Raw genomic sequence first — 20,787 nt, 5'->3', positions numbered from 1 at the left:
TCCTAACTCTGAAGGCTGCCGGTTCGATTCCCACATGGGCCAGTGGGCTCTCAACAAAAAAAAAAAAAAAAAAAAAAAAAAGAAAATGACTCAATAAATGTTAATTATTACCAGTAGTAATTCTTTTTATAACAGAAATGAGAAGCTACAAATATAATATTAACTCACCTCTTAGAATAGATCTGAGAAGCCCTGAAATTTAAAAATCCAGTGGGCAGTTAAAATAGATGTGATGGAATCTGCATTTTTCTTGTAGGACCATCAGGGCTTCAAGTCTCTAGAGACTTCCTGCCGTACAAACAGGTTCTATATACTTGAGCATCTAGTTTCTACACATGCAACAGGTTAGTAAAAGAGAAAGGAGTGGTTTCCTCTAGCGTATCAATAGCAACAGTAAATAGCTGACAGTTATGAAGAAAAGCAAATATATACTCATATTACCCCAAAATTCAGCAGTCTAAGCCTTTATAGTATATGGTGCAAATACGAGGATAGTGCAGCAATTTATGTTCAGAAAATATGACCAAAATTGTCGGCCCAAATTCTGGTTGAAAATAAATGCAAATCTGGCTAATTTAAGCAGAAAAAAATGTATCACTAGGCTCTCTGGTAGCTCATAAAATGGATAGGAAAGCTGAAATAACCCAGGCTCATAAACAGGAGCTAGAAGTGGTTTGTATAAGATGTTGTGATTCCTCTGTTGCTATTAGACTGATTTCTTAATTGTCCCCGTGTCTTTGAGTCCCCACAATGTCCTGTCCTGGTTGGCACTGTTGTCTTGCCAGGGACAGAAGACGAGTATCTGGCCCCGTCAGTTTCTGTAGTGGGAGAGCACTGCCCCTGCCCAGGTTCTCGGTGGGGGGTCACCCCACATAGGAAGGATGCTTGGACGCTGGCTTGCAAAAAAGTTGATAACTGTATACTGTAACCCCAAATCTTGAAAAAGAACTTTAATAAATGGGGATTATATAGAATAACAGGGAAGGTTTTTATAAAAACTGAGGGAGGGACACTGTCAAAATTAAAAATGTACATATTTGACTTAGAAAGTCCACTTTAAAGGAATTTATTCTATAGATACATTTGCATATTAGGAAAAGCTATTTATGGAAGGACATTAATTGTCATTTTAATTGTAAAAGCAAAAGACTGAAAACAACCTCTATAATTAGGCATGGGTCAGTTATTCACAGTACATCTGTACAATGGAAAACTATGTTAAAAAGAATTACATAGTCCTCATATAATGATACTGAATAAGTTCCAAGATACATTCAAGGGAAAAAAAATCAAGATGCAAAGGTATTTATATAGAAGAAAAGGGACTGGAAGTTACAGTGGGGATTGTATGCATCAAGTGCTTACAAATACAAAAATTATGTGGAAGAGTGTAAGAAAGTGGTAATAGTTTCTGGGAGGTTAGTAGGAGGGAGACTTCTCCCATCTGTGGGTTGAATTGTTTCCCCCCCAAAAAAGATGTTGAAGTCCTAACCCCAAGCACCTCAGAATGTGACCTTATTTGGAAATAAGGTCATTACAGAGGTAGTCAAGTTCAAATCATTAGGATGGGCCCTAATCTAATACGCCTGGAGAATTTGGTCACAGGCAGATAAGAGCAGAGGGAAGGCCATGTGTAGATGAAGGGTTGTAGTCATGGATTTATAAGCCTGAGGCTGCCAAAACCTGGGAAGGAGGCCTGGGACAGAGCTAGTACCTTCAGAGGGAGCATGGCCTGCTGGCACCTTCTCTTGGACTCAACTGCTGGCCTCTGGAACTGAGACAATACTAATTGCTGCTGTTCTAAACCACTCAGTTTGTGGTACTTGGTTAGGGCTGCACTGGAATACTCGTACCTCCCGCCATGGTCTTTTTTTTTTTAACCCGAGGAATAGGAAAGCGGGCTGTATATTCCTCGAGTTTTAAAGAATTAAAAAATTCATAATTATCATTCATTGTTTAAATCAAAACTCTGCAGCTAAATCAGGTAAAGGAAAAGTTGATTATCATTACCTATTTTTATAAGTATGTTCTGAACTATTTTTGACGTATGAAAGATTAATGAAACACATGCCCGTACAGTCACATGCGGCAAAGAAATAAAATGATAACAAATACCACTGGAAGCTCCCTTTGTATTCCCCTGATCCCAGCCCCCTTCCTCTTCAGAAGTAACCAGTATCCCAAATTTTGTATTTATCATAACTATGTCTGTGTTTTTTATTTTTGCCATATGTGTATGTATCCTGTAAACACAATATGGGATTGGGTTTCATGTTTTTAAACTTTTACGGAATCCTTCCATTGCTTTTCCTGTGTAGCACTTGAAGAGTTTATCCAAGTTGATACAGGCAGCTCTATAGCACGTTTCATCTATTCTCTTGATGGGTGTTTAAGGTTCTAGTTATTAATAAAGCAGTGCTGCCGTGAATCTGTGTTACACACGTGTTGTTTCTCTAGTGCAGTAGCTTTCATACTTGTCATTAGGCCTGTGACAAGTATATTTCCCATCAGGACCCACAAACATTTATTTCTACTCATCCCAGAAACAAAATTCATTAAAAATACTTATGTAAATAATTATGCGCTTGTCTTTAACTTTGTTGGATTTTGCTCAGCTGCTCTCTGAAACAATTGGGGTGATAAATATACTTTTACCGTTAGGGAATAAGATTTATTGCTTCTCTAGATCCTCACCAACTTTTGATATTTCCAGACCTCTTAATTTCTGCCAACCTGATGAATATAAAAGGAGTATTTCATTATGATTGTAGTTTCCATGTTCCTGATTACTAGTGAGATTGAACACCATCCTGTTTTGTACATTTGACTTTTCATCTGTTTTTAAAGTAATTTTTGTGTTACTGATCTGTCCTTTATATATTCTGGATACTAATCTAGTCTGTGACTTGTCTTCATTTTGTTTATGATGTCTTTTAAAAGCATGAAGTTTAGTAATTAATTTAATCATACATAGAGGGAGCCAAAAAAGTGTATACACATTTTAAGAAAGGAAAAATCTATTAATTGTAATAATATATACCAATAACAAAAGATGAATACAAGTCACTTGACTTCTGCAATTACAAGAGGTGCTCAAAGTGGTTACCATCATCATCCAGATACTTCTGATTACAGCGAACTACTGCTTGAGCATAGATAACATCGCTTAAAATGTGTATGCATTTTTTTGGCATCCCCAGTATATCAGTGTCTTAACAGTTTGTGCTTTTTCTGTTTTGTTCAGAAATCATTCATGATCCTCAAGGTCATGACTGTCTTCAAAAGGAGAGACTTATTTTTGAACTGTTCTGCTAACGTGTACACATTACTGTTAACTAGTTTTTTTAAGTAATAGGATTAAAGTTTGGGCATTTGAGGTTTGTTTCTTTTTAATATTTCCTGAGGTGATTTTGCAATTTGAGATGTGTCACCTTTGATAATGAAAGAATGGCTCAGGCTAGAGTAAGCATGGACTTTAGTCCAACTATGAGAGGGTACCAGGCTGACTGGGGAAGTATCTATTGAGGAGATTGACTAGCTACATTGGGAGGAAATTATGGAATGGGAAGTATTTTGGATAGATGGGGGAGCTTTTAATTCATTTAATCAGAAGATATATTTTGAGTGTCTGTTATTTGCTGGTAGGTATAAAGATTAAGAATATGCATTCCTTGCTTCCAAGTGCTCAGGCTAGGAAACAGGAAGTTTGAGAGCATTAAGTGCTGTAATGAGGGGGAGGGGCGAAGTTTGGGTTTGTTATGGGAGCCCATTGTAGGTTCTTGTACAGGGGACTGAAGTGGTAGATTAGGAAACAAGTCTGAACAACTTGAGTTAAGTAGAATGTCAAAGAAGTAGACTAAAGACGAAGAGACTAGTTAAGAAGCCACTACAGCAAACAGAAGAGGCCTAGAGTCTGGGGTCTTAACGTTGTAGAAGTAGTAAAGCTATAGAATAATTATCTGAACATGCATATGCTTAAGCTGGAAAATATTTCCACAAGAAGAGTTTTGTATGCTTTTAGAAGCAAGGAAGATTATTCATGATGTAAGATGATTTAACGGTAGTTAGCCCTAGCATGCTAGTACAGTTTTGCCACGATATGGTTTTAAATAATGTGAATTAGCTCGCAAACAATTGGTACATGGGGCAGTGATGTCAGTGGAGTGTAGAAGTCCCATAGGTTCATAACCAGTTTGGGCCAACATATTAATATTTTGTACCACCAGTTACCTGCAATCGTATAATAGTTAACCAAAGGAATGTATGCCTTTATGTCTGAAATACAAAGCTGTGGCATGATTTGATTGTTTTCATAGGATCACTCAGGCAGTAGAAACGAAGTTATTACAGTCATCTGGGCAAGAGTAAGTAGATGGAGGCTTGGACCAAACTGTGCCAGTAGGCTGTAATGAAAAGTGTGAAAGCCTGCTACCCTAGAGACACATGTACATAAGAAGATGTGCACAAGAAGGTGTATTGAAGCATTGCTCTAATCGTAAATAACTAGACATACCCATCAATAGAATGGGTAAACTAGGCAGTATAAATTAACTAGAGCTGCATGTATCCACTTGAGTGTGTAGACAATCGAGGAGAAGCGTCAAATATACAGGTGGGGATGAGTCTGGAGATCAGCACGGTTGTACAAGCTGTAAGTTTGGCAGTCATTAGATATGGTTGCTATAAAGCCACAAGACTGGATACAATTACCAAGTGAGTAAGTATAAATAGAAAAGAGCTCAGAGGACTGAGCCCTGGGAAATTACCACGTCTAATAGTTTGGGGAAAGAGGCAGAACTAACAAAACTGAAAAGGTAGTGATTCTCTGGAAGCAAGTGAAGTGTTTTCAGGATACAGCAATCAATTGTGTCAAACGCTGCTAATAGGAAGGAGTTGGTTTAACAACGTGGAAGTCACTGATGGCCTTGGCAAAAATGTTAGTGAAATGGAGTCGAAGTCCTGATTAAAATGCTTCAGGGGAGGAGGAAAATTGAACTTCGAACTCCCACCACCAGACTGCTTACCCAGCTCTTGTGCCAGTATATTACCTTCTTGCCCGTTACTGTGAGTGACCGACCTGTCTGTGCCTCTCGTGAAGGCCAGCCCCTCAGTTGTGTACTTGATTCTATCTTCACTAACCTATCCAACACATGGACCTGGGAAATCTCCCCTCTCCTACATCAGTTACGTTCTCTCCACTGCATCGTTCCCGTCAGCATATAAACATGCTGATATCTTTCCCATTTAAAGAAAATCCTTGACCCAATTTCTGCCTTCAGCTACTGCCCATACTTTCTTCCCTTTACAGCAAAACTCTGAGAGAACTGTCTGACGGCTATCCCCAATTTTTCTAATATTTTATATTCAGTTGCAGCCATGGAATAAGGCAGTTGGATTTAATCAAGTGTGGTTAAGCCATGTGAGTATGATGAAGAGACAGAAGAACAAGGAAGTTACACGATTGTATGCAAGCATGTAATTTAAGCTGCTTAAGGAGAAGAGAATACTTGAAAGCTGTGAAAAGTTGGTGGTCTCGATGGACAAAAGTTCCCCATGGGGGTCAAAGAATCATTGGAGATGGAGTCCTTGAGCTGGAAAGAGGGGTTAGTGTTGGAGAATGGGGTGTTTGAAGTCACAGGAGAGTCTGAGTTATTGGTAATGACAAGCTCAAGGTTATGACCAAAGTTGTAGCTGAGGCAGAATAGAAAATCATTGAACAGGCTCTCAGTTCAGCCACTGAACTGAGAGGCCAGGACACTGAAAGGACCATCTGTATGGATACAACGAGTACTGTAGAAAGAGAGTAAGGAACTATTAATCCGTTCTTCAAGGAACAAGGTATGGAGGGGACTGCACAGCAGGTAACTGCAATAAGAAGTACCGGGGTAGCAGATGCCATGGTCTGGTGACCTGGGAGCAGAGGAGAGGGACCTGTCCCACCTCCAGGCCCAGGGCTGTCAGCAGCGTGGTAGAGAAAAGTTACCACTTGAGAGGGCTTCTGAAGAAGCAGCAGCATCAGAAGTCACAAACTCAGATTCTGACAAGTGAAGTCTAGAGGGTTGGGCTTCATTTTTCTCAAATCAGTCCTTGTGTGAGAGACATGAAGAAAAAAATAAAATCTAAGAAAACCAGCCATGAAACAGTAAGTGAAACTCAGCTTCGTGTTTGAAAGATGGAGCGGCGAAGGTACTGTTTAAAGGGAACAGTCATTGTTTCGTTTTGTTTCCATGGCAGAACTCAGGCCTAGTAATGCCAGATCTTTTGATATTTTTCCAGAGAAAAGTGTGGATTGTATGTGAAAAAGACTGACAATACTTGCTTTTTACTTATTTTTTTAAATACTGTGCAGGCCACGTAAAACATGTCAGAGACTTCATTTAGCCACTGTCACAATTTTATGAACTCTGCCTTTGAAAATAGAAACTACTACATTATGTATTTGTAAGTTCAAGAGTCAAAGTCCGCACCTCAAACTGGCTGCCGTGCTGGGAAGCCTGCAGTAGGTCAGCTCAGTCTGCAGGTGTGAAGAGAAGGACTATCTACAAGCTCATCACCAAGCAGCACTTAAGTTACCTGGCAGCTTATCAGCTGCTTCATTGATGATTACTCAGATCATATCTCACCCCATATTATTTTTACTTTCAGTTCTAACCCTGATGATGAAATTTCCTTTGGAGAGAAACACACTTAACCGTTTATGGCCTGAGCTTTTAATAAAGTAGACCTCATACCACAAAGGAAACCTAATAGAGGAAAATTTGAAGGTTCTTTAAACCTAAAAAAAAACAAACAAGCTAGTTAATTCCTAAGCAGATTTTAATATTATAAAAATATTTAATGTTTCTTTAAAATACTCAATTTTCCTTTAGTCATATTGACGACCGAGAAGATTGCTTGTATTGAATTAGAAGTCCTAAAGATGGTATTTGGCTGTATTTGACCTTGGGCAAGGCAGCAAACCCTTCTAGACTGTTTTGTTATCTGTAAAACATTAAAAATACATGCCCTACCTACTTCATAAGGTAGCTGTTAGGATCAAATGAGAATGTGGAAAAGCTTACATGTTGACTTTGTACGGATGCTTTGTTTTATTATATATCCTTTTAAAGAATAACAACTTGCCTAAAGCTAATGAGACTATTTAGAAAAAAATATTTTAGAATATATTTAAAATGTAGGAAAGCACTTGAGTATCAGTGGATATATAATCTACTTCCAAAAGCAACTTTCCTATTGAAAGATGACCCTGCTGATAGTATCACTGTGTGAGGTACTAGCTGAAAAGTATCCTCTCTCTAGTTCTATAAGCATGACTGGTTGTCCTTCAGTTAAAAATCCTGTTCATGCAGGAGACACCTGATACACACACTCTGGCCCTACCATCACCTTCCTTTCCATTCTCACCCTGTACTCATTTCTTTTTCATCAAAATTAACAATTACCACTTGAGATTTATATTTAATGTAATGACTCTTTTCTAGCAGCACTTAATACACACTCAAAAGAATAAGTCTTAACTGAGAAACACGGGATACCTCATTTTCACAGTAATTTTTTTAAGTCCCAGTGATGAAAACTGTAAGGCAACTTCCTCAAAGGATGCTAACATTGATGAATCCAGTGCAGCCAGTGTGTTGAATATGAGGCGATCAGATCTTTATCACATCCAGCTTGATTGTCCTGTTACTTAGTCTGAGTCTTTTGGAATAGTTATTCCTTCTTATTAGTTGTATGGTTGTTATACAGCCATGGAAGGAAAAAGCTGACCATAAAAATCATCAACAGTATACCTGAAAGACAAAATACAGCAAAATAAAAACAAAACTATCTCTAAGGAAGTTAATAACCACTAAATGGGTATAATTTAAGATTATTTACAATGACATACCTAGAGATTTGGAAAGCTATGTCTAAAAGAATTAGCTACATCAACTTTACATGAAATGTAGATATTTTCTAAATCTAATATTCTCACATTGTTTTTCAACCATGAATCTTTAAAATCAGTATGTACTTGGCAAAACCAGTAAGATCTGAACATGAATTAAAAGGATAAACAAAATTGAAATATTAGGAGTTTTCGTTCTGGCTCCTTATTGACTTGCTGAGTGAGAAACTCTGGATTTGAGTCTCTATGTACTCTTTAAAATGGCTACACAGTCCCCATGCCCTGGCGTGTACTGGGCGAATAAAACAAGTGAAAGCTCTCTTGAGTTTTCACTGGAATGCTCAAGTAAGAACAATGTGTTAGGTTACTTTATTCCTTCTTATTTTTTTCATCAGTCTTAACCATATAAACTTAAAGCTGTATCAAGCAAAATATCTAAAAATTTTGGTTAATGCTGACATTCTAAATCTTAAATATGTTTTTAAAAAAATCACATATTAGTAAATCTTCATTTTTGAGGTTATACAAGACAAATCTAGCATGTAGGTACAGGTTGACTTTTCAGTGGCAAACGGAGGAGAGTAAATCACAAGGCTTAAATCACGTCCTTAGGTTTAAAGCCCTAGCTAAGGTCAGTTTAAAACTAGGATTTTGCGTTTTTGTCACATGCAGATTTGATACAGGAAGCCTTAAGGTTTGACTAACATGAGTCTGGTATCAACAGGAAACCTTAAGGTTTGACTAGCATATAAGTGTTTTGCAAACAAAAGCTTTAAATGAAAAAGTATCAGAAACAATCTCTATGCTAACTGATCCACCAAATCTGACATTTTCTTTATAAAGTCAAAGCTAGAAAATAAGACATTACATTTAAAACTTTTTCCTAAAATGGAATTTCAGTTTCATAGAAGCAAATGTAATTTGCTAATTTTCATTCTATGAAGTGTGTAAATTTTATATACAGTCTTAAAGTCACATTTCTAACATTTTAATTTGGGGAAAGTGGCAGGGGCCATTAAGGCATTATACTATCCGTGCTGTGAAGAGAAACAAAAACAACAAGGACTGGTTTCCAAGAAGAGTTTGCTCCCTGCTTGGTCAAAACGAGAAAGAAGTTCGCTATCTAGGGATTACTCTCCGTCTCACCCCATGGCATTGCATAATGTAGCTTCTTGATTTTTACTCCTCATCTTTTAGCTATTTGAATGACTCTTGTAAAAATATAATTTTTATATTTCCCATCTTTCTTAGAGTTTAATTGTGATCTTATTTCATTAGAGGCCATTTTTCCCCCAATGGGAATGTAACTTCGGTGTATGACAAAATTCATTGGTAAACTGGAATTCAATATTCTAAAAACTACCATTTATTCATATGTCTTTTGTCCACACTCGTATGTCAAAGGATTCCTGTATTGTTTCTCATTGATAAATCTCTTAAAGAAGTATAGGAACATGATTCTTTAAATCAAAACTACAATAGAAATTTTTCCTGGATTTATTTAGAAAAAAGCTAGGCGGTCTCTAGGCCAACTAAGAATCTTTGAGTGCATCTTTTCAACAAGCTAAATAGGGCCATACATAATTACAAAAAAGTTGATTCCAATTCCAGTTTTAAAAGATTCCTTAAATAGGAAGCAAAGAAACGGATAAAAGCATATTTGTTTTTGTTTGGGGTATTTTTGGTTAAGTGGTTCTTTAAAATGTTTTGGTAATGGCCACAAATCATACTACCTTCCTGTTTGGGCGACACAACATGAAAAGAATATAGTCTGTTTCCCCACCCTACTACTCTCTATACTTTCTAAAGGGGCAGAGGTGATTGTTCCTTTTTAATCTATAATGAGATGTTTTCCAGGAAGACATTATTAAGTGATTTGGGCTAGAAAACATGTTTAAAATAAAAAGTCATGGTCCTTTTTCAGAGAATGTCGTTCTTTCTGATTTTTTTTTTTAACATTGTTTTGGAAAGGCCTAGCTTTCAGTGTTCTTTCAAGTAATGGGTGAAATAATTAATTACTTTCATGGGCCTATTATTAAAATTGTAGTTGGAGCACATTAACAAATATATAATGTTAATATATGTTGATTTTAAATAAGAGATTTTTCCGCATGAAAACTATCACTAGGCCCACCCAATCAGTGACCTTTTTTAACTTTATTAACTTCAGTGACATTTTTAACTTAAAAATAGAGAAAAGTTATCTTTAAAGAAGTTACTACTGGAAAATACTACCAATCTGTTGAACTGAAAAAAGACACTATTCTTTGCATTTTAAATGCAGGTTTTCTTTGACATCCTTCATGTTTAGACCTGCAAACATGATTATTGCGCATAATAGGTACTAAATGTGAGATTAAGGAATGGAAGGTGAATAGGAGGAGTCAAGTGTGTGGCTGTTCCCAGCCTGTTGTGTGCCACGTTCCCTTCTCTATGTCCTCCCCCGCTCTCCCCTTTTTTAAATTAGAAACGAGCAACAAGAAACAATGCTAACTGGATAAAAAAGGGTGAATAGAAGGCTGGAATCCTCCTGTTCATTTATAGTTATAAGTTATCATCAGGCTTAAAACAAATGACTACAGAAAATCAAAAAATGCTGATAACTTTCATAAAGAAATGCATATTATGATTACAGTTATTTTATAACTTTTTGTGTCATTTGGTCCATCTGTACAGAGGAATTTTATGAGTCTTCTGATCCAGATAAAAGTAACAGGATGAATCTTGTGGATTTTAAAACTATGCTCATTACACGTATACATTGTTTCATGAGATGTTTTTCTGCACAATGAGTCAAATGAACTAAATAGTATTTTATCTGGAGCTCACAAATTTGAAAAAACCTTAATTCCTTTAGCAAAAAAAGAGATAATTTTTTAATGAAATTAATCCTCATTTTTTTTGCCCTCAGATTTGAGGTTTTTTTTAAAAGTGGTATCATACCTGAAAGTGACTACCCTTAACTAGATAATTTGGTTTCTCTGAAGATAAAAACAGTATTAAAGGACACTGCACAATATAAAATGTTATTTCAGGCATGTTAACTACCGTTTTCATTTTTTTGTTTGTGCTTACTTTGACTTTGGAAATTGACATGTTAACAGTGACATTTCATACCATATTTTAAGATAAACTGATCTTTTAATCATAGTAAGTAATATGCTTACCTAAAGAAGGAGCCAGCCAATACACTATAAAAAATTGAAGGAATTCTTCATCAAAACACTTGAAATGTAGTGAAAATGCCAAAGCTGGGTTAAATACAGCTCCTGTTTGACTTCCTCCTGTAATACATTTTAAGCAGAGTGATACCAAACCATATATATTACATTTTCTTGTAACTGAAAATAAAGGGGTTACTAAATGTGACTTTTGTTTTAGGTATTTAGGTCCAGTCGTCCCACAGTATCCGTGGGAGATTGCTGTCCTGTGGTACCAAAATTCACAGGTGCCCAAGTCTCTCATATAAAATGGTGTAGTATTTGCATATAATTTACACACGTCCTTTATACTTAAAATCAACTCTAGGTTACGTATACTACCTAACACAATGTAAATGCTATGTAAATAGTTGTTATATTGTTTAGGAAATCATGAGAAGAATAAAAATGCCTGTACATGTTCAGTACAGACAACCATCGTACTCCTAACTACATAATACATTTCAGCAAAAATGTAATATTTTTTAAATAATTTTTTATTTTTGATCTGTAGTTGGTTTATTCCATGGATTTGGAACCCATGGATACAGAGGGCCAATTGTGTTTTTCTATGATCTTTGCAGAATCACCTGGCATATTATAGAGTATAAAAATAGATTATAGATTATAATATACCAGGTGCAAAAAAAAAAAAAAAAAAGGACATTTAGAGTGTTAATCCAGTGCTTTTCCTATAATAAAATGCACATTGAAAGGGAACTGCTCTATTATTGTTCCTATGGTTTTATAAAATAGGAGATTTGGCTTCCCTTCTTAACACTGATCAATTCAAATGAATAATAAAAATAAAATGAAAATACGCTGAAAAGGGGTATAATTCCCAAGGTTCTTCTTGGGCATAGCCTACCTTTGTGTTGAAAACAAGAAGTAAAATGAACTAAAGCATTATCATTGACTCCATTTTTACTTGTCAAGAGAGCCCTAAAGAAGTAACTGAATGGTATGTCAATTATACCTCAGTAAAGTCACCAAAAACGTTTTTAAAGCAGTGACTGAAGAGTCATGAACGATAAACACAAAATCTAACTGTTGACAGCTTTTCAGGATTCATGGTCCAGCTCTGCATCCAGGATGTCTTGACCTGGGGGCCTGGGAGTTAATAGTTCTAGCCACACAGCAAGTAAGAAAAGGTAGAGGAGGCTGTCCAACTACTCACCACAGCTGTGGCTCAGCTTTTCAAGAGACACCCTAAGATTATCCCTGAGATAGTGACATTTCTGTGGAAGCCTGGGCACATATATCTGCCCCCGAGCCACAGAGATACAGCCTGAGATTTTAAGTGATGCTTTCATAAGATTTCACATTCGATAGGCTGAAAATATAGAAGCTGTAGAGACCAAAATGTTGAGCAATGAACCCAGTTCACTCAATAGCTAAGAGTTTTCTTCTAGCACACCAGCCTCACAGGATGATTCATAATCATGTCTCTGAAATCATGAATGACATCGTCATGGACCTTCAGGATCATTCTTGAATAGTCAAATCCTGGAGTGTTAAACATGCAACTGCCAAAGGCCAAAAGAATTGGTTGACAGGTGGTCATTTCAGTTCAATTCCACAAAAAATACTGAGTTCACATGTACTAGACACCCTGGGCAGAAAGATAAGGGTTCACACAGATCTTTACAATATAATGCAATAGTGCTGTGATACTATAATAAGTGGCCTTCTTTTGGCATTTCTCCATAAAACTAGACTGAACCATTGCCCTCATAATTAGTTTACTTTGGTATTCCAAAGCCAAAGAGCTTCCATTATGTCTAAGAGCACTAGCAGTCAGTCCATACCACCCTAAAACGTAACACTACCTCCCTCCCCTTCTAATCCTCACATCGCCAGTTCTCAGCGTGGCTTGGTGGAAGCTGTCCGTCCTACCGAGAGGTACAGTCTTTCTCCTCTTGGATATAGATTGGCTCTGACTTGCATGGACAGATAGAATGCAGCAGAAGTGGTGCCATGAGAAGTGACTCTGCCTTCTAGGTTCAGGTCTCAGTAAACATCAGCTTCCACACTGCTCTGTTGGAGCAATGCCCTGACCACGTAAGTCAGCTGGAGGATGAAGGGGAACAAAGGCACCCCACAGGTAGTTGGTACCAACTGCCAGACACCTGAGTGAGGCTACCTTGGCTCTTCCAGCCCCACCAACTGTCCAGCTTCTGATCTCGGGAATTTCCCATCTAGCCTACAGAATCATGACAATAATAAATTATTTTCATTTTAAGATTTGGGGTAGTTTGTTATATAGCAATAGTTCACCGACAGAGAAATTGGGTTCTGTATTAATGAAGCCCAAACGTGTCATTGGCTTTGACATTTTAGACTGGATAATTCTTTGTTGTGAGGGGCTGTCCTGTGTACGTAAGATGTTTACCAGCATCCCTGGCTTCTATCCCCTAGATGCCGGTAGCATCCATCTCCCCTGATTGTCGCAACCAAAAATGTCTCCAGACATTGCTAAATGTCCTCTGGGAGCAAAATTGCTCCCTGTTGAGAACCACTGTTTTAGAGAAACACTGGTACTTGCATACAAGTAGACATACAAGGTTGTTTATAGTAGCAAAGAACTGGGAAAAAACCTATATGCCCATTCATAAGAAAATAGCTAAATTAACAAATTACTAATTTGGAATACCACTCAGTATTTTGAAATAATGAGATAAATCTGTTTACTAACAGAGATCTCCAAGATATTGAACAACCGCCACCAAAAAAAGCAAACCACAGAAAGTGAGGCATGAAACCTTTTATGTTAACACAAACACACATAAAATAATAGTTTCTTTAGGGTCTTATGTCTATATATAATAAACACACATAAAAAGAGTTTGGAAGGAGGCACACAGAGGATTACCCTGGTGAGAAGAATAGACAGGGAAGGAGAGGGGACATATGGAGGATGGCAATCAGAAGTCACATTTAGTCTCATTGATAGTGTCCATGTTTTACAAAAAACACATTCATGTATAATTAAACATGAACTATTTAAAAAGTAAATCATCCATAAGGCACAGAACTGAAAATGGATTTGAAAAATAAATTACTCTTTATTGAAATTTGAAGGGTAGAAGGCATAACACATGTTGAAGAAGAGTTATCAATGGGGAGATCCCGCTGGCCGACTGCCAAGAGGCCAGCATGAACTCGGTAAAATCACCTCAGTGAAAGACTAAGTCCCAAATCTGGCAATTCTAGGCACTAATATTTCTCAGTACTCAAAGGGAATCAAATTCCCTGTGACATAATGACATTTAAAATCACATACGAGTAAGACATGTAGAAGCCAGAATGTCAATTAACTAATTTATAGTGGGAGCTAGCTAGCCCTTTCCCGTGACCAGACTACTTGTGCTATGTACAATGCTAAGAATTTGAATACATTACTCCATTCCTCACAATAGATACAGACAGTACTCTCAATTTTAAAAATGAGGAAATTGAATCTTAAGTAATTTAAGTATCTCCTCTAAGGGCACAGTCCAATTCCAAACCTGTTCTCTTAACCACTATGTTATACTGGCATAATAAAAAACATTTTGGACCTTTGTTTGAATCTGTTGCCAATCTTTTAAATTGGCACCTATTTGATATGGTTATTGTATTAAAAACAGACACGTATAAAAGATTTTGTAGGCTATCCGATGGACACTTGTCTTATTAGGGAGACCATCTCATGGACGGTGTAGATGCCTGACCTCTGCACTGTACACCTGAAGCTGAAGCTGAATAATAATGTCAACTATAATTTTACACACACACACACATATATATATATATATATATATATATATATATATATTCACAGGATGTGGAGTACAGCATAGGGAATAGAGTCAGTGGAACTGTAACAGCTATATACGATGTCAGAGGGGTAGTAGATTGGGAGAGGGGGGTTATCACTTTGTGAGGGGTGTAAATGTCTAACTACCCTGTTTCCCCGAAAATAAGACCTAGCCGGACAATCAGCTTTAATGCGTCTTTTGGAGCAAAAATTAATATAAGATCCGATCTTATATAAGACTTATATAAGTCTTATATTAAAATAAGACCCGATCTTATATAAGACCCGATCTTATTTTAATATTAAAATTTTACCGTTAAAACAAGATCGGGTCTTATATTAATTTTTGCTCCAAAAAACGTATTAGAGCTGATTGTCCGGCTAGGTCTTATTTTGGGGGAAACACGGTATTACATTGTTTTGTACACCTGAAACTAATAATTAAAAAAAGACATATGTAAAGCACTTAATTCCCTTCTCCTTTGACAAATAATCTTACCTATATTCTTCATGATTTAGAAGGATACCAAAAACTTCTGAATGGAGTAATGAAATGAAGTAAAAATACTACAGTTACTTAAGATAATTTACTTGGCTTATTTTGAAAGTCCTTAGACATAAAATATGGAATACCTAGATATGTAGTATTTCTGTGAGCTTTTTAAAAGTGAATAGAGTATTTGCTAATTCATTCACTCATTCTAAGAATCCTTACTGAGAGTTTTGTACCAGGTGACACCATCCTAAGTCCTGGTTATACGTCATAATGAATAAAACAATTTTAGTCTATACTCATAAAGCTTACCGTCTGATGGAGAAAGACAGGCATTACATCAGAAAACAAGTGTATAATTACAAATTCTACAAAGGAAATGAACGGTGCAGTAATAAAAACAACTTACTTAGATGTGTAAACAGATTTTTTTCAATATCTAAAAAATGAATGCAATTCTCTCTTACCCTGTTCATTGAGCTAAACTCTCCCATACCTAAATTAAAGATTTACTGGAAATCTTCATTAATAATTTTATAGCTCTAATATGTTAATAAATCACAGCTTTTTAAAAAACTTATTTGGGAAGCCAATAAATACATAAATAGTAATGACATCAGTGGCTTTCTTCTACATATCAAAATGCAGGGCGCCAAACCAGTCAGTACACAATCAGACAGACACTTGGTCACTGGCTATCCAAGGAGACTGGCTGTATTGCTGGACAGTTACACTCTGTAATCTTAAAATACATAATCAGTTATTTTGATGTGACCTATATTGGTGACTTCTGTGTACCCCAACTAGGGCATAATTTTTTGCAAGGGATGATCCTGTTCATATATGAGGGATGTTTCAACTTTAGCCAAAACCTAAAACTTTAGGTTTCTACTCGTCGTTTCCCTTTTAATGGACAGAAGATAGACTCTTTCTACGAATTTCCTTTTATTAGATTACTACTGCCTCCAAAACATTTTATAATTCAGATGTATTGCCAATGAAGATATTTTGTTGTACTCTTAAAATCACTCATCATTAAACTTGTTTTTGCGTCTGAGCTCTGTCAAGGTAAACAAACTGCAAGAAATCAACAGATTTCTCAAATTATTTGTTTTTAAAAAGCATCTAATTTCAAGCAAGTTTGAATTTTAAAACACCTTTCTTGATAGCCACGTAAAAGTTCATTTATTGCTCAAGATGAATTATTAAGGAAATAAATGACTTTATGTAATTTTTCAGGAAGAGAACTACATAATTTCTACTTGCCACTCTTGCTACTAACCAGTCATGTAGCTTGTGCTTTAATAAGCAACTATTCACCAACCCTTTAAATATGCATATATCCTGCTCTCTTGCCTATGCTATTTATTTCCATCTGTGAGTACAAAAAGAAGGGTACTAGATCTAAAGAAAAGGAAATGGATTGAAAAGTCATTTTTACCTTAGTAGGGCAAGCATATGTTTAGGAGTCCTTATGGTTTGTTTCTACTCATCGTTTCCCTTTTAATGGACAGAAGATAGACTCTTTCTACGAATTTCCTTTTATTAGATTACTACTGCCTCCAAAACATTTTATAATTCAGATGTATTGCCAATGAAGATATTTTGTTGTACTCTTTTAAAATCACTCATCATTAAACTTGTTTTTGTGTCTGAGCTCTGTCAAGGTAAACAAACTGCAAGAAATCAACAGATTTCTCAAATTATTTTTAAAAAGCATCTAATTTCAAGCAAGTTTTAATTTTAAAACATCTTTCTTGATAGCCACGTAAAAGTTCATTTATTGCTCAAGATGAATTATTAAGGAAATAAATGACTTTATGTAATTGTTCCGGAAGAGAACTACATAATTTCTACTTGCCACTCTTGCTACTAACCAGTCATGTAGCTTGGGCTTTAATTGGAAGGAACATTATAAGCCCAGGATCATTTTTCAGTCAGAGTGTCAGAAAGGATCTATACCAGGTTGGCTTGCGGAAATAGGTAGCTGATAAGTTATCTTCCTTTCTCCCATTAAAACAACCCCTTTGTAGGCTATTTGAACCCTTGGCAAAATCTCAGAAGAGCTCAGTTTCAGCACAGAAGTGGCTCCTTTCTCTGGGTGTTCAAAAAACACTGAATGGAGGATCTATACGTCGGCCCTCTCCATAAAGAATGGGCTGCAAAATGATTAGACTAACGGGGATACCAACATTGACATCACAGAGGTGTAGGGGTTTCAAATATATCTTGGCAAAGAACTTAGAACCTTAGGTCACAGAGGCTCCGGACGTGCCAAGTGTTTTGTGGGAATAACAAACCTGCATAGACCAAAAAGGTGATGAGTGCTGCCATCAGGTGGATACGAAGCTGGGTTCGGACCTCCTGGAAGTGCAGCAGAGCGCTGTGGAAGATAAAGGAGCAGATGGCCTCTATGATGACGGCTTTGGGCAAGTCGACATGGATGGGATTCCTGCAAGCGAAGATCCTTTCGCTGACGTGATACCTGGTCAGCCCCAGGCTCCACAGGGCAAGTATGCTGTACCTGCTGCACATGGCACCAATCAGCTGGGCCAGCAGCCTTATCGCCCCTGTCTCGGGGGACATTTCCCCCAGCAGCAGCTGCATCATCACGCCGCACGGATTGCTGAAGGTGCCCACCAGGGTCAGGCCATGCACCAACGAGAAGAAGTAGATTAGCGTCAGCGGCCAGGTGGGGTGCGCGGGTTCCTGCTCGCTCAGCAGTTGCAGCTCATGGGTGCAGCAGCAGAGCTGGACGGTGGCCAGAAACTCCAAGGCGAAGGTGTGGGCCACGGGTCTGTGCATCTGCTGCCGGAGGACCACGCGGGCCAGCGCCACGAACAGCACGATGGACAGCATCAGCCCCAACGAGGTGCAGGTGTCCTGCACCTCGGGCCAGAGCCCCAGCAGCGCGGTCATGGCTCGCTCACGGTCAGATTGGGCTGCCCGCTCGGCTCCGCGGGAGGCGGTCTTTGGGCCGGAGTCCGAAGTCCGCAGCCCCGCCCCCTCCTCACGCCCCTCGGGGCGGGCCCACTCCAGACGTGCCCCGGGGGCGTCACGCTGGAGGACTCCTCCCTCCTCCCCGGCTCTGCCCTGGGGTGTTGGGGCTGGAGCTGGGGAGGAGGGGAGAGAAGGGGCGGCGGCAAGCTCTGCTGGGGCACCCGCGGAGGGGCCAATGGTCAGCCGACACCCGACACGCACACGCCCTCACCCACTCTCAGGGACTGGAGACCCGGCGCGAGCGGGGCCCGGAGCCGCGCGTCCGGAGGCCACTGCGCATGCGCTGGGCAGCCCGCACGCCCTGCGAGCGGCTCGACCTGGGACCCCGGGACGGGGTGCGGACCCGGTGCTTGTTCGCCGCTGCGTGGCGCGGTCGGGGAAGTGGCCGCTGTGCTTTGACCGCTGCTTTCAAGGGAGGAAGCCGAGGGTTTTCTTACCTGCTCCTAAAACTGTGAAACTGTCGAACTCGAAAGACCCCTAAAGAGCGTCTCCGCCAACCACGTCGGTTTTATTAACGGGGCGACGGAGAAGATGGGAGGTGACGGAGGTGCCGCACAGAGGCCGGGATGGTTTAGTGGGAGGAGACTTCCCAAGAACGAACCAGCGTTTGACCTGTGTGAAAAACGGTATGCATCTGGGTCTCCATAATAATCAAGTTAAGTTTTCTTTACCTGCCTCGTAGTGTTGTGGGTCGTAGTTCTGACCCACCTCATCAGTTTGTTTTAAAAAGCGTGAAAACCACGTAGAACAGAGACTAGCATATAGGTGTTCAGTGAGTGCTGTCTTAAAGTTGAAAGAGCAGGTGTGATGCCCAAGTCCAGTCTCAGTTTTGCAAGATGAAGCGAGTTCTTTCTGGAAATGCATGGTGGTGATGGTTGCACAACAATGTAAATGTATCGTGTTTTGCAGTGTATACGTAATGCTATTTTGCACTGTATACGTAATGCGCACATTTTTGCCCAAATCTGTGAGGAAAAAATAAGGAAGCGCATTATACATGGGTAGTACTAATTCCGTATCTATATAAATGTTTTTAATTCTTTTATTTATGCTTATGAGTTGAAAGTGTAACTCTAGAAATCAATAACAATATCCGTATGCAAAATAATACCGTGGAACACAATAATCGGTTTTGTTGAACTTACGATGAACTTGCAATGACGAAGAGTTCTTGGCTTTCTATGATGCATAAATATCATAAATTTGTTACCGGTACATAAAATTTTTTGTACCTTGTGTCTGTTGTGTTTTGTAAATATTTGTTACATAAAATTTGCTGTACCATAATATGCTACAAAATTAATGCTAAAATTCCTTTATAACACAAAAAAGTACCTAAAAGTAAGCAAATAAAAATTTGATTAAAAAATTAAAATGAAAGATTTTTTTCCCCCTGAAAGTTTGGGCCAAAAATGTAGGGTGCGCATTATACATGGTTGAACATTATACATAGCAAAATACGGTACTTAATACCACTAAACTGCATACTTAAACATGGTTAAGATGGTAAATTTTGTTATGTGTATTTTTCTACAATTAAAACACAAAAAAAGTTTTAGGGGATGAGCTATCCAGTTAAGCAAAGACATGGATGAATCTTAAATGTATACTTATTGTTAAGAGAAAGAATCAAGGCTGAAAGACTACAAACTGTATGATTCTATCTATAGGACATTCTGGAAAAGGGGAAACTATAGAGGCAGACAATAGATCAGTAGGGATTCAATGGGAGAGAAGGATTGAATAGCTTAAGCAACAGAGGATACTTTATGGTAGTGAAACCATTTTGCGTAATACTGTAATTGTGGATACATGACACTATGCATTTGTCCAAATGCATAGAACCTTAATGTATGGAAATTTTAAAAATCATTCATGAGGATCCCCAAATGGAATAAAGACTGGGACAAAATAACTATGTTATAAACGTATAATATAGTTATTTTGGAAGGAGGTGGGAGAAAAAATACTGACTTAAGTAACTCTGGAAATGAGTGGAGTCCATAAAACTAAATACAAAAGGAACTGTATATCAGCAGTTCCTAGAATGCAGAACTGCATTCTAGTTGAAAACTTATCCACAGGGGAAAAGGCTAGAATGATCCATGTAGTAATGAATTAGAATTGGAGATTATCACTATGACCTCATGTTTAGCTTAATGTAGAGACAGATGGTTACATACAGAAATATTTATAGATATGCATATATATATATAAGAATCAAGGCTGAAAGACTACAAACTGTATGATTCTATTTATGTACTAACCTATATATAGGTTAGTATACAAACATGTATTTCCTTATTCTGTCAGCTGGGAAGGCCTAGAAAAGTAGGATGCCCTGGTAGAAGGAGTACACCTGGTGCCCAGATCTTGGTTTCCAATGTCATTCTCTAATAAAAGGAAC

General features: G+C 38.0%; 2 protein-coding genes across 2 annotated transcripts in view; one reads left to right on the top strand and one right to left on the bottom strand.

The window, feature by feature from the left end:
• Positions 1-49: 49 nt before the first annotated feature.
• AQP11 (aquaporin 11) lies at positions 50-18,866 on the bottom strand. Its single transcript, XM_081063767.1, has 3 exons — positions 17,681-18,866; positions 11,056-11,172; positions 50-7,790 (listed from the first exon to the last, which is right to left on the bottom strand). The coding sequence occupies exons 1-3, from the start codon at positions 18,297-18,299 to the stop codon at positions 7,711-7,713; spliced, it is 816 nt and encodes a 271-aa protein (XP_080919893.1). The 5' UTR covers positions 18,300-18,866; the 3' UTR covers positions 50-7,710.
• The window catches only part of PAK1 (p21 (RAC1) activated kinase 1), a 191,304-nt gene continuing 188,940 nt past the window's right edge, over positions 18,424-20,787 (top strand). The window contains exon 1 of the mRNA XM_081063763.1: positions 18,424-19,006. The gene's annotated coding sequence lies outside the window, so the exon portion shown is untranslated. The remainder of the gene's footprint in view (positions 19,007-20,787) is intronic.

This window comes from Rhinolophus hipposideros, assembly GCF_964194185.1.
Source record: "Rhinolophus hipposideros genome assembly, chromosome: 10".
In the NCBI taxonomy this organism is placed as follows: domain Eukaryota; kingdom Metazoa; phylum Chordata; class Mammalia; order Chiroptera; family Rhinolophidae; genus Rhinolophus; species Rhinolophus hipposideros.
This window is presented reverse-complemented; position numbering and strand designations above follow the sequence as displayed.

Coding starts and splice junctions, on each gene's coding strand:
- AQP11 (XM_081063767.1), bottom strand. CDS start 18,299: ATGACCGCGCTGCTGGGGCTCTGGCCCGAGGTGCAGGACACCTGCACC. Junction 11,173..17,680: donor CACCTTTTTGGTCTATGCAG/GTTTGTTATTCC, acceptor AATGTATTACAG/GAGGAAGTCAAACAGGAGCT. Junction 7,791..11,055: donor TTGGCTGGCTCCTTCTTTAG/GTAAGCATATTA, acceptor TTTGTCTTTCAG/GTATACTGTTGATGATTTTT.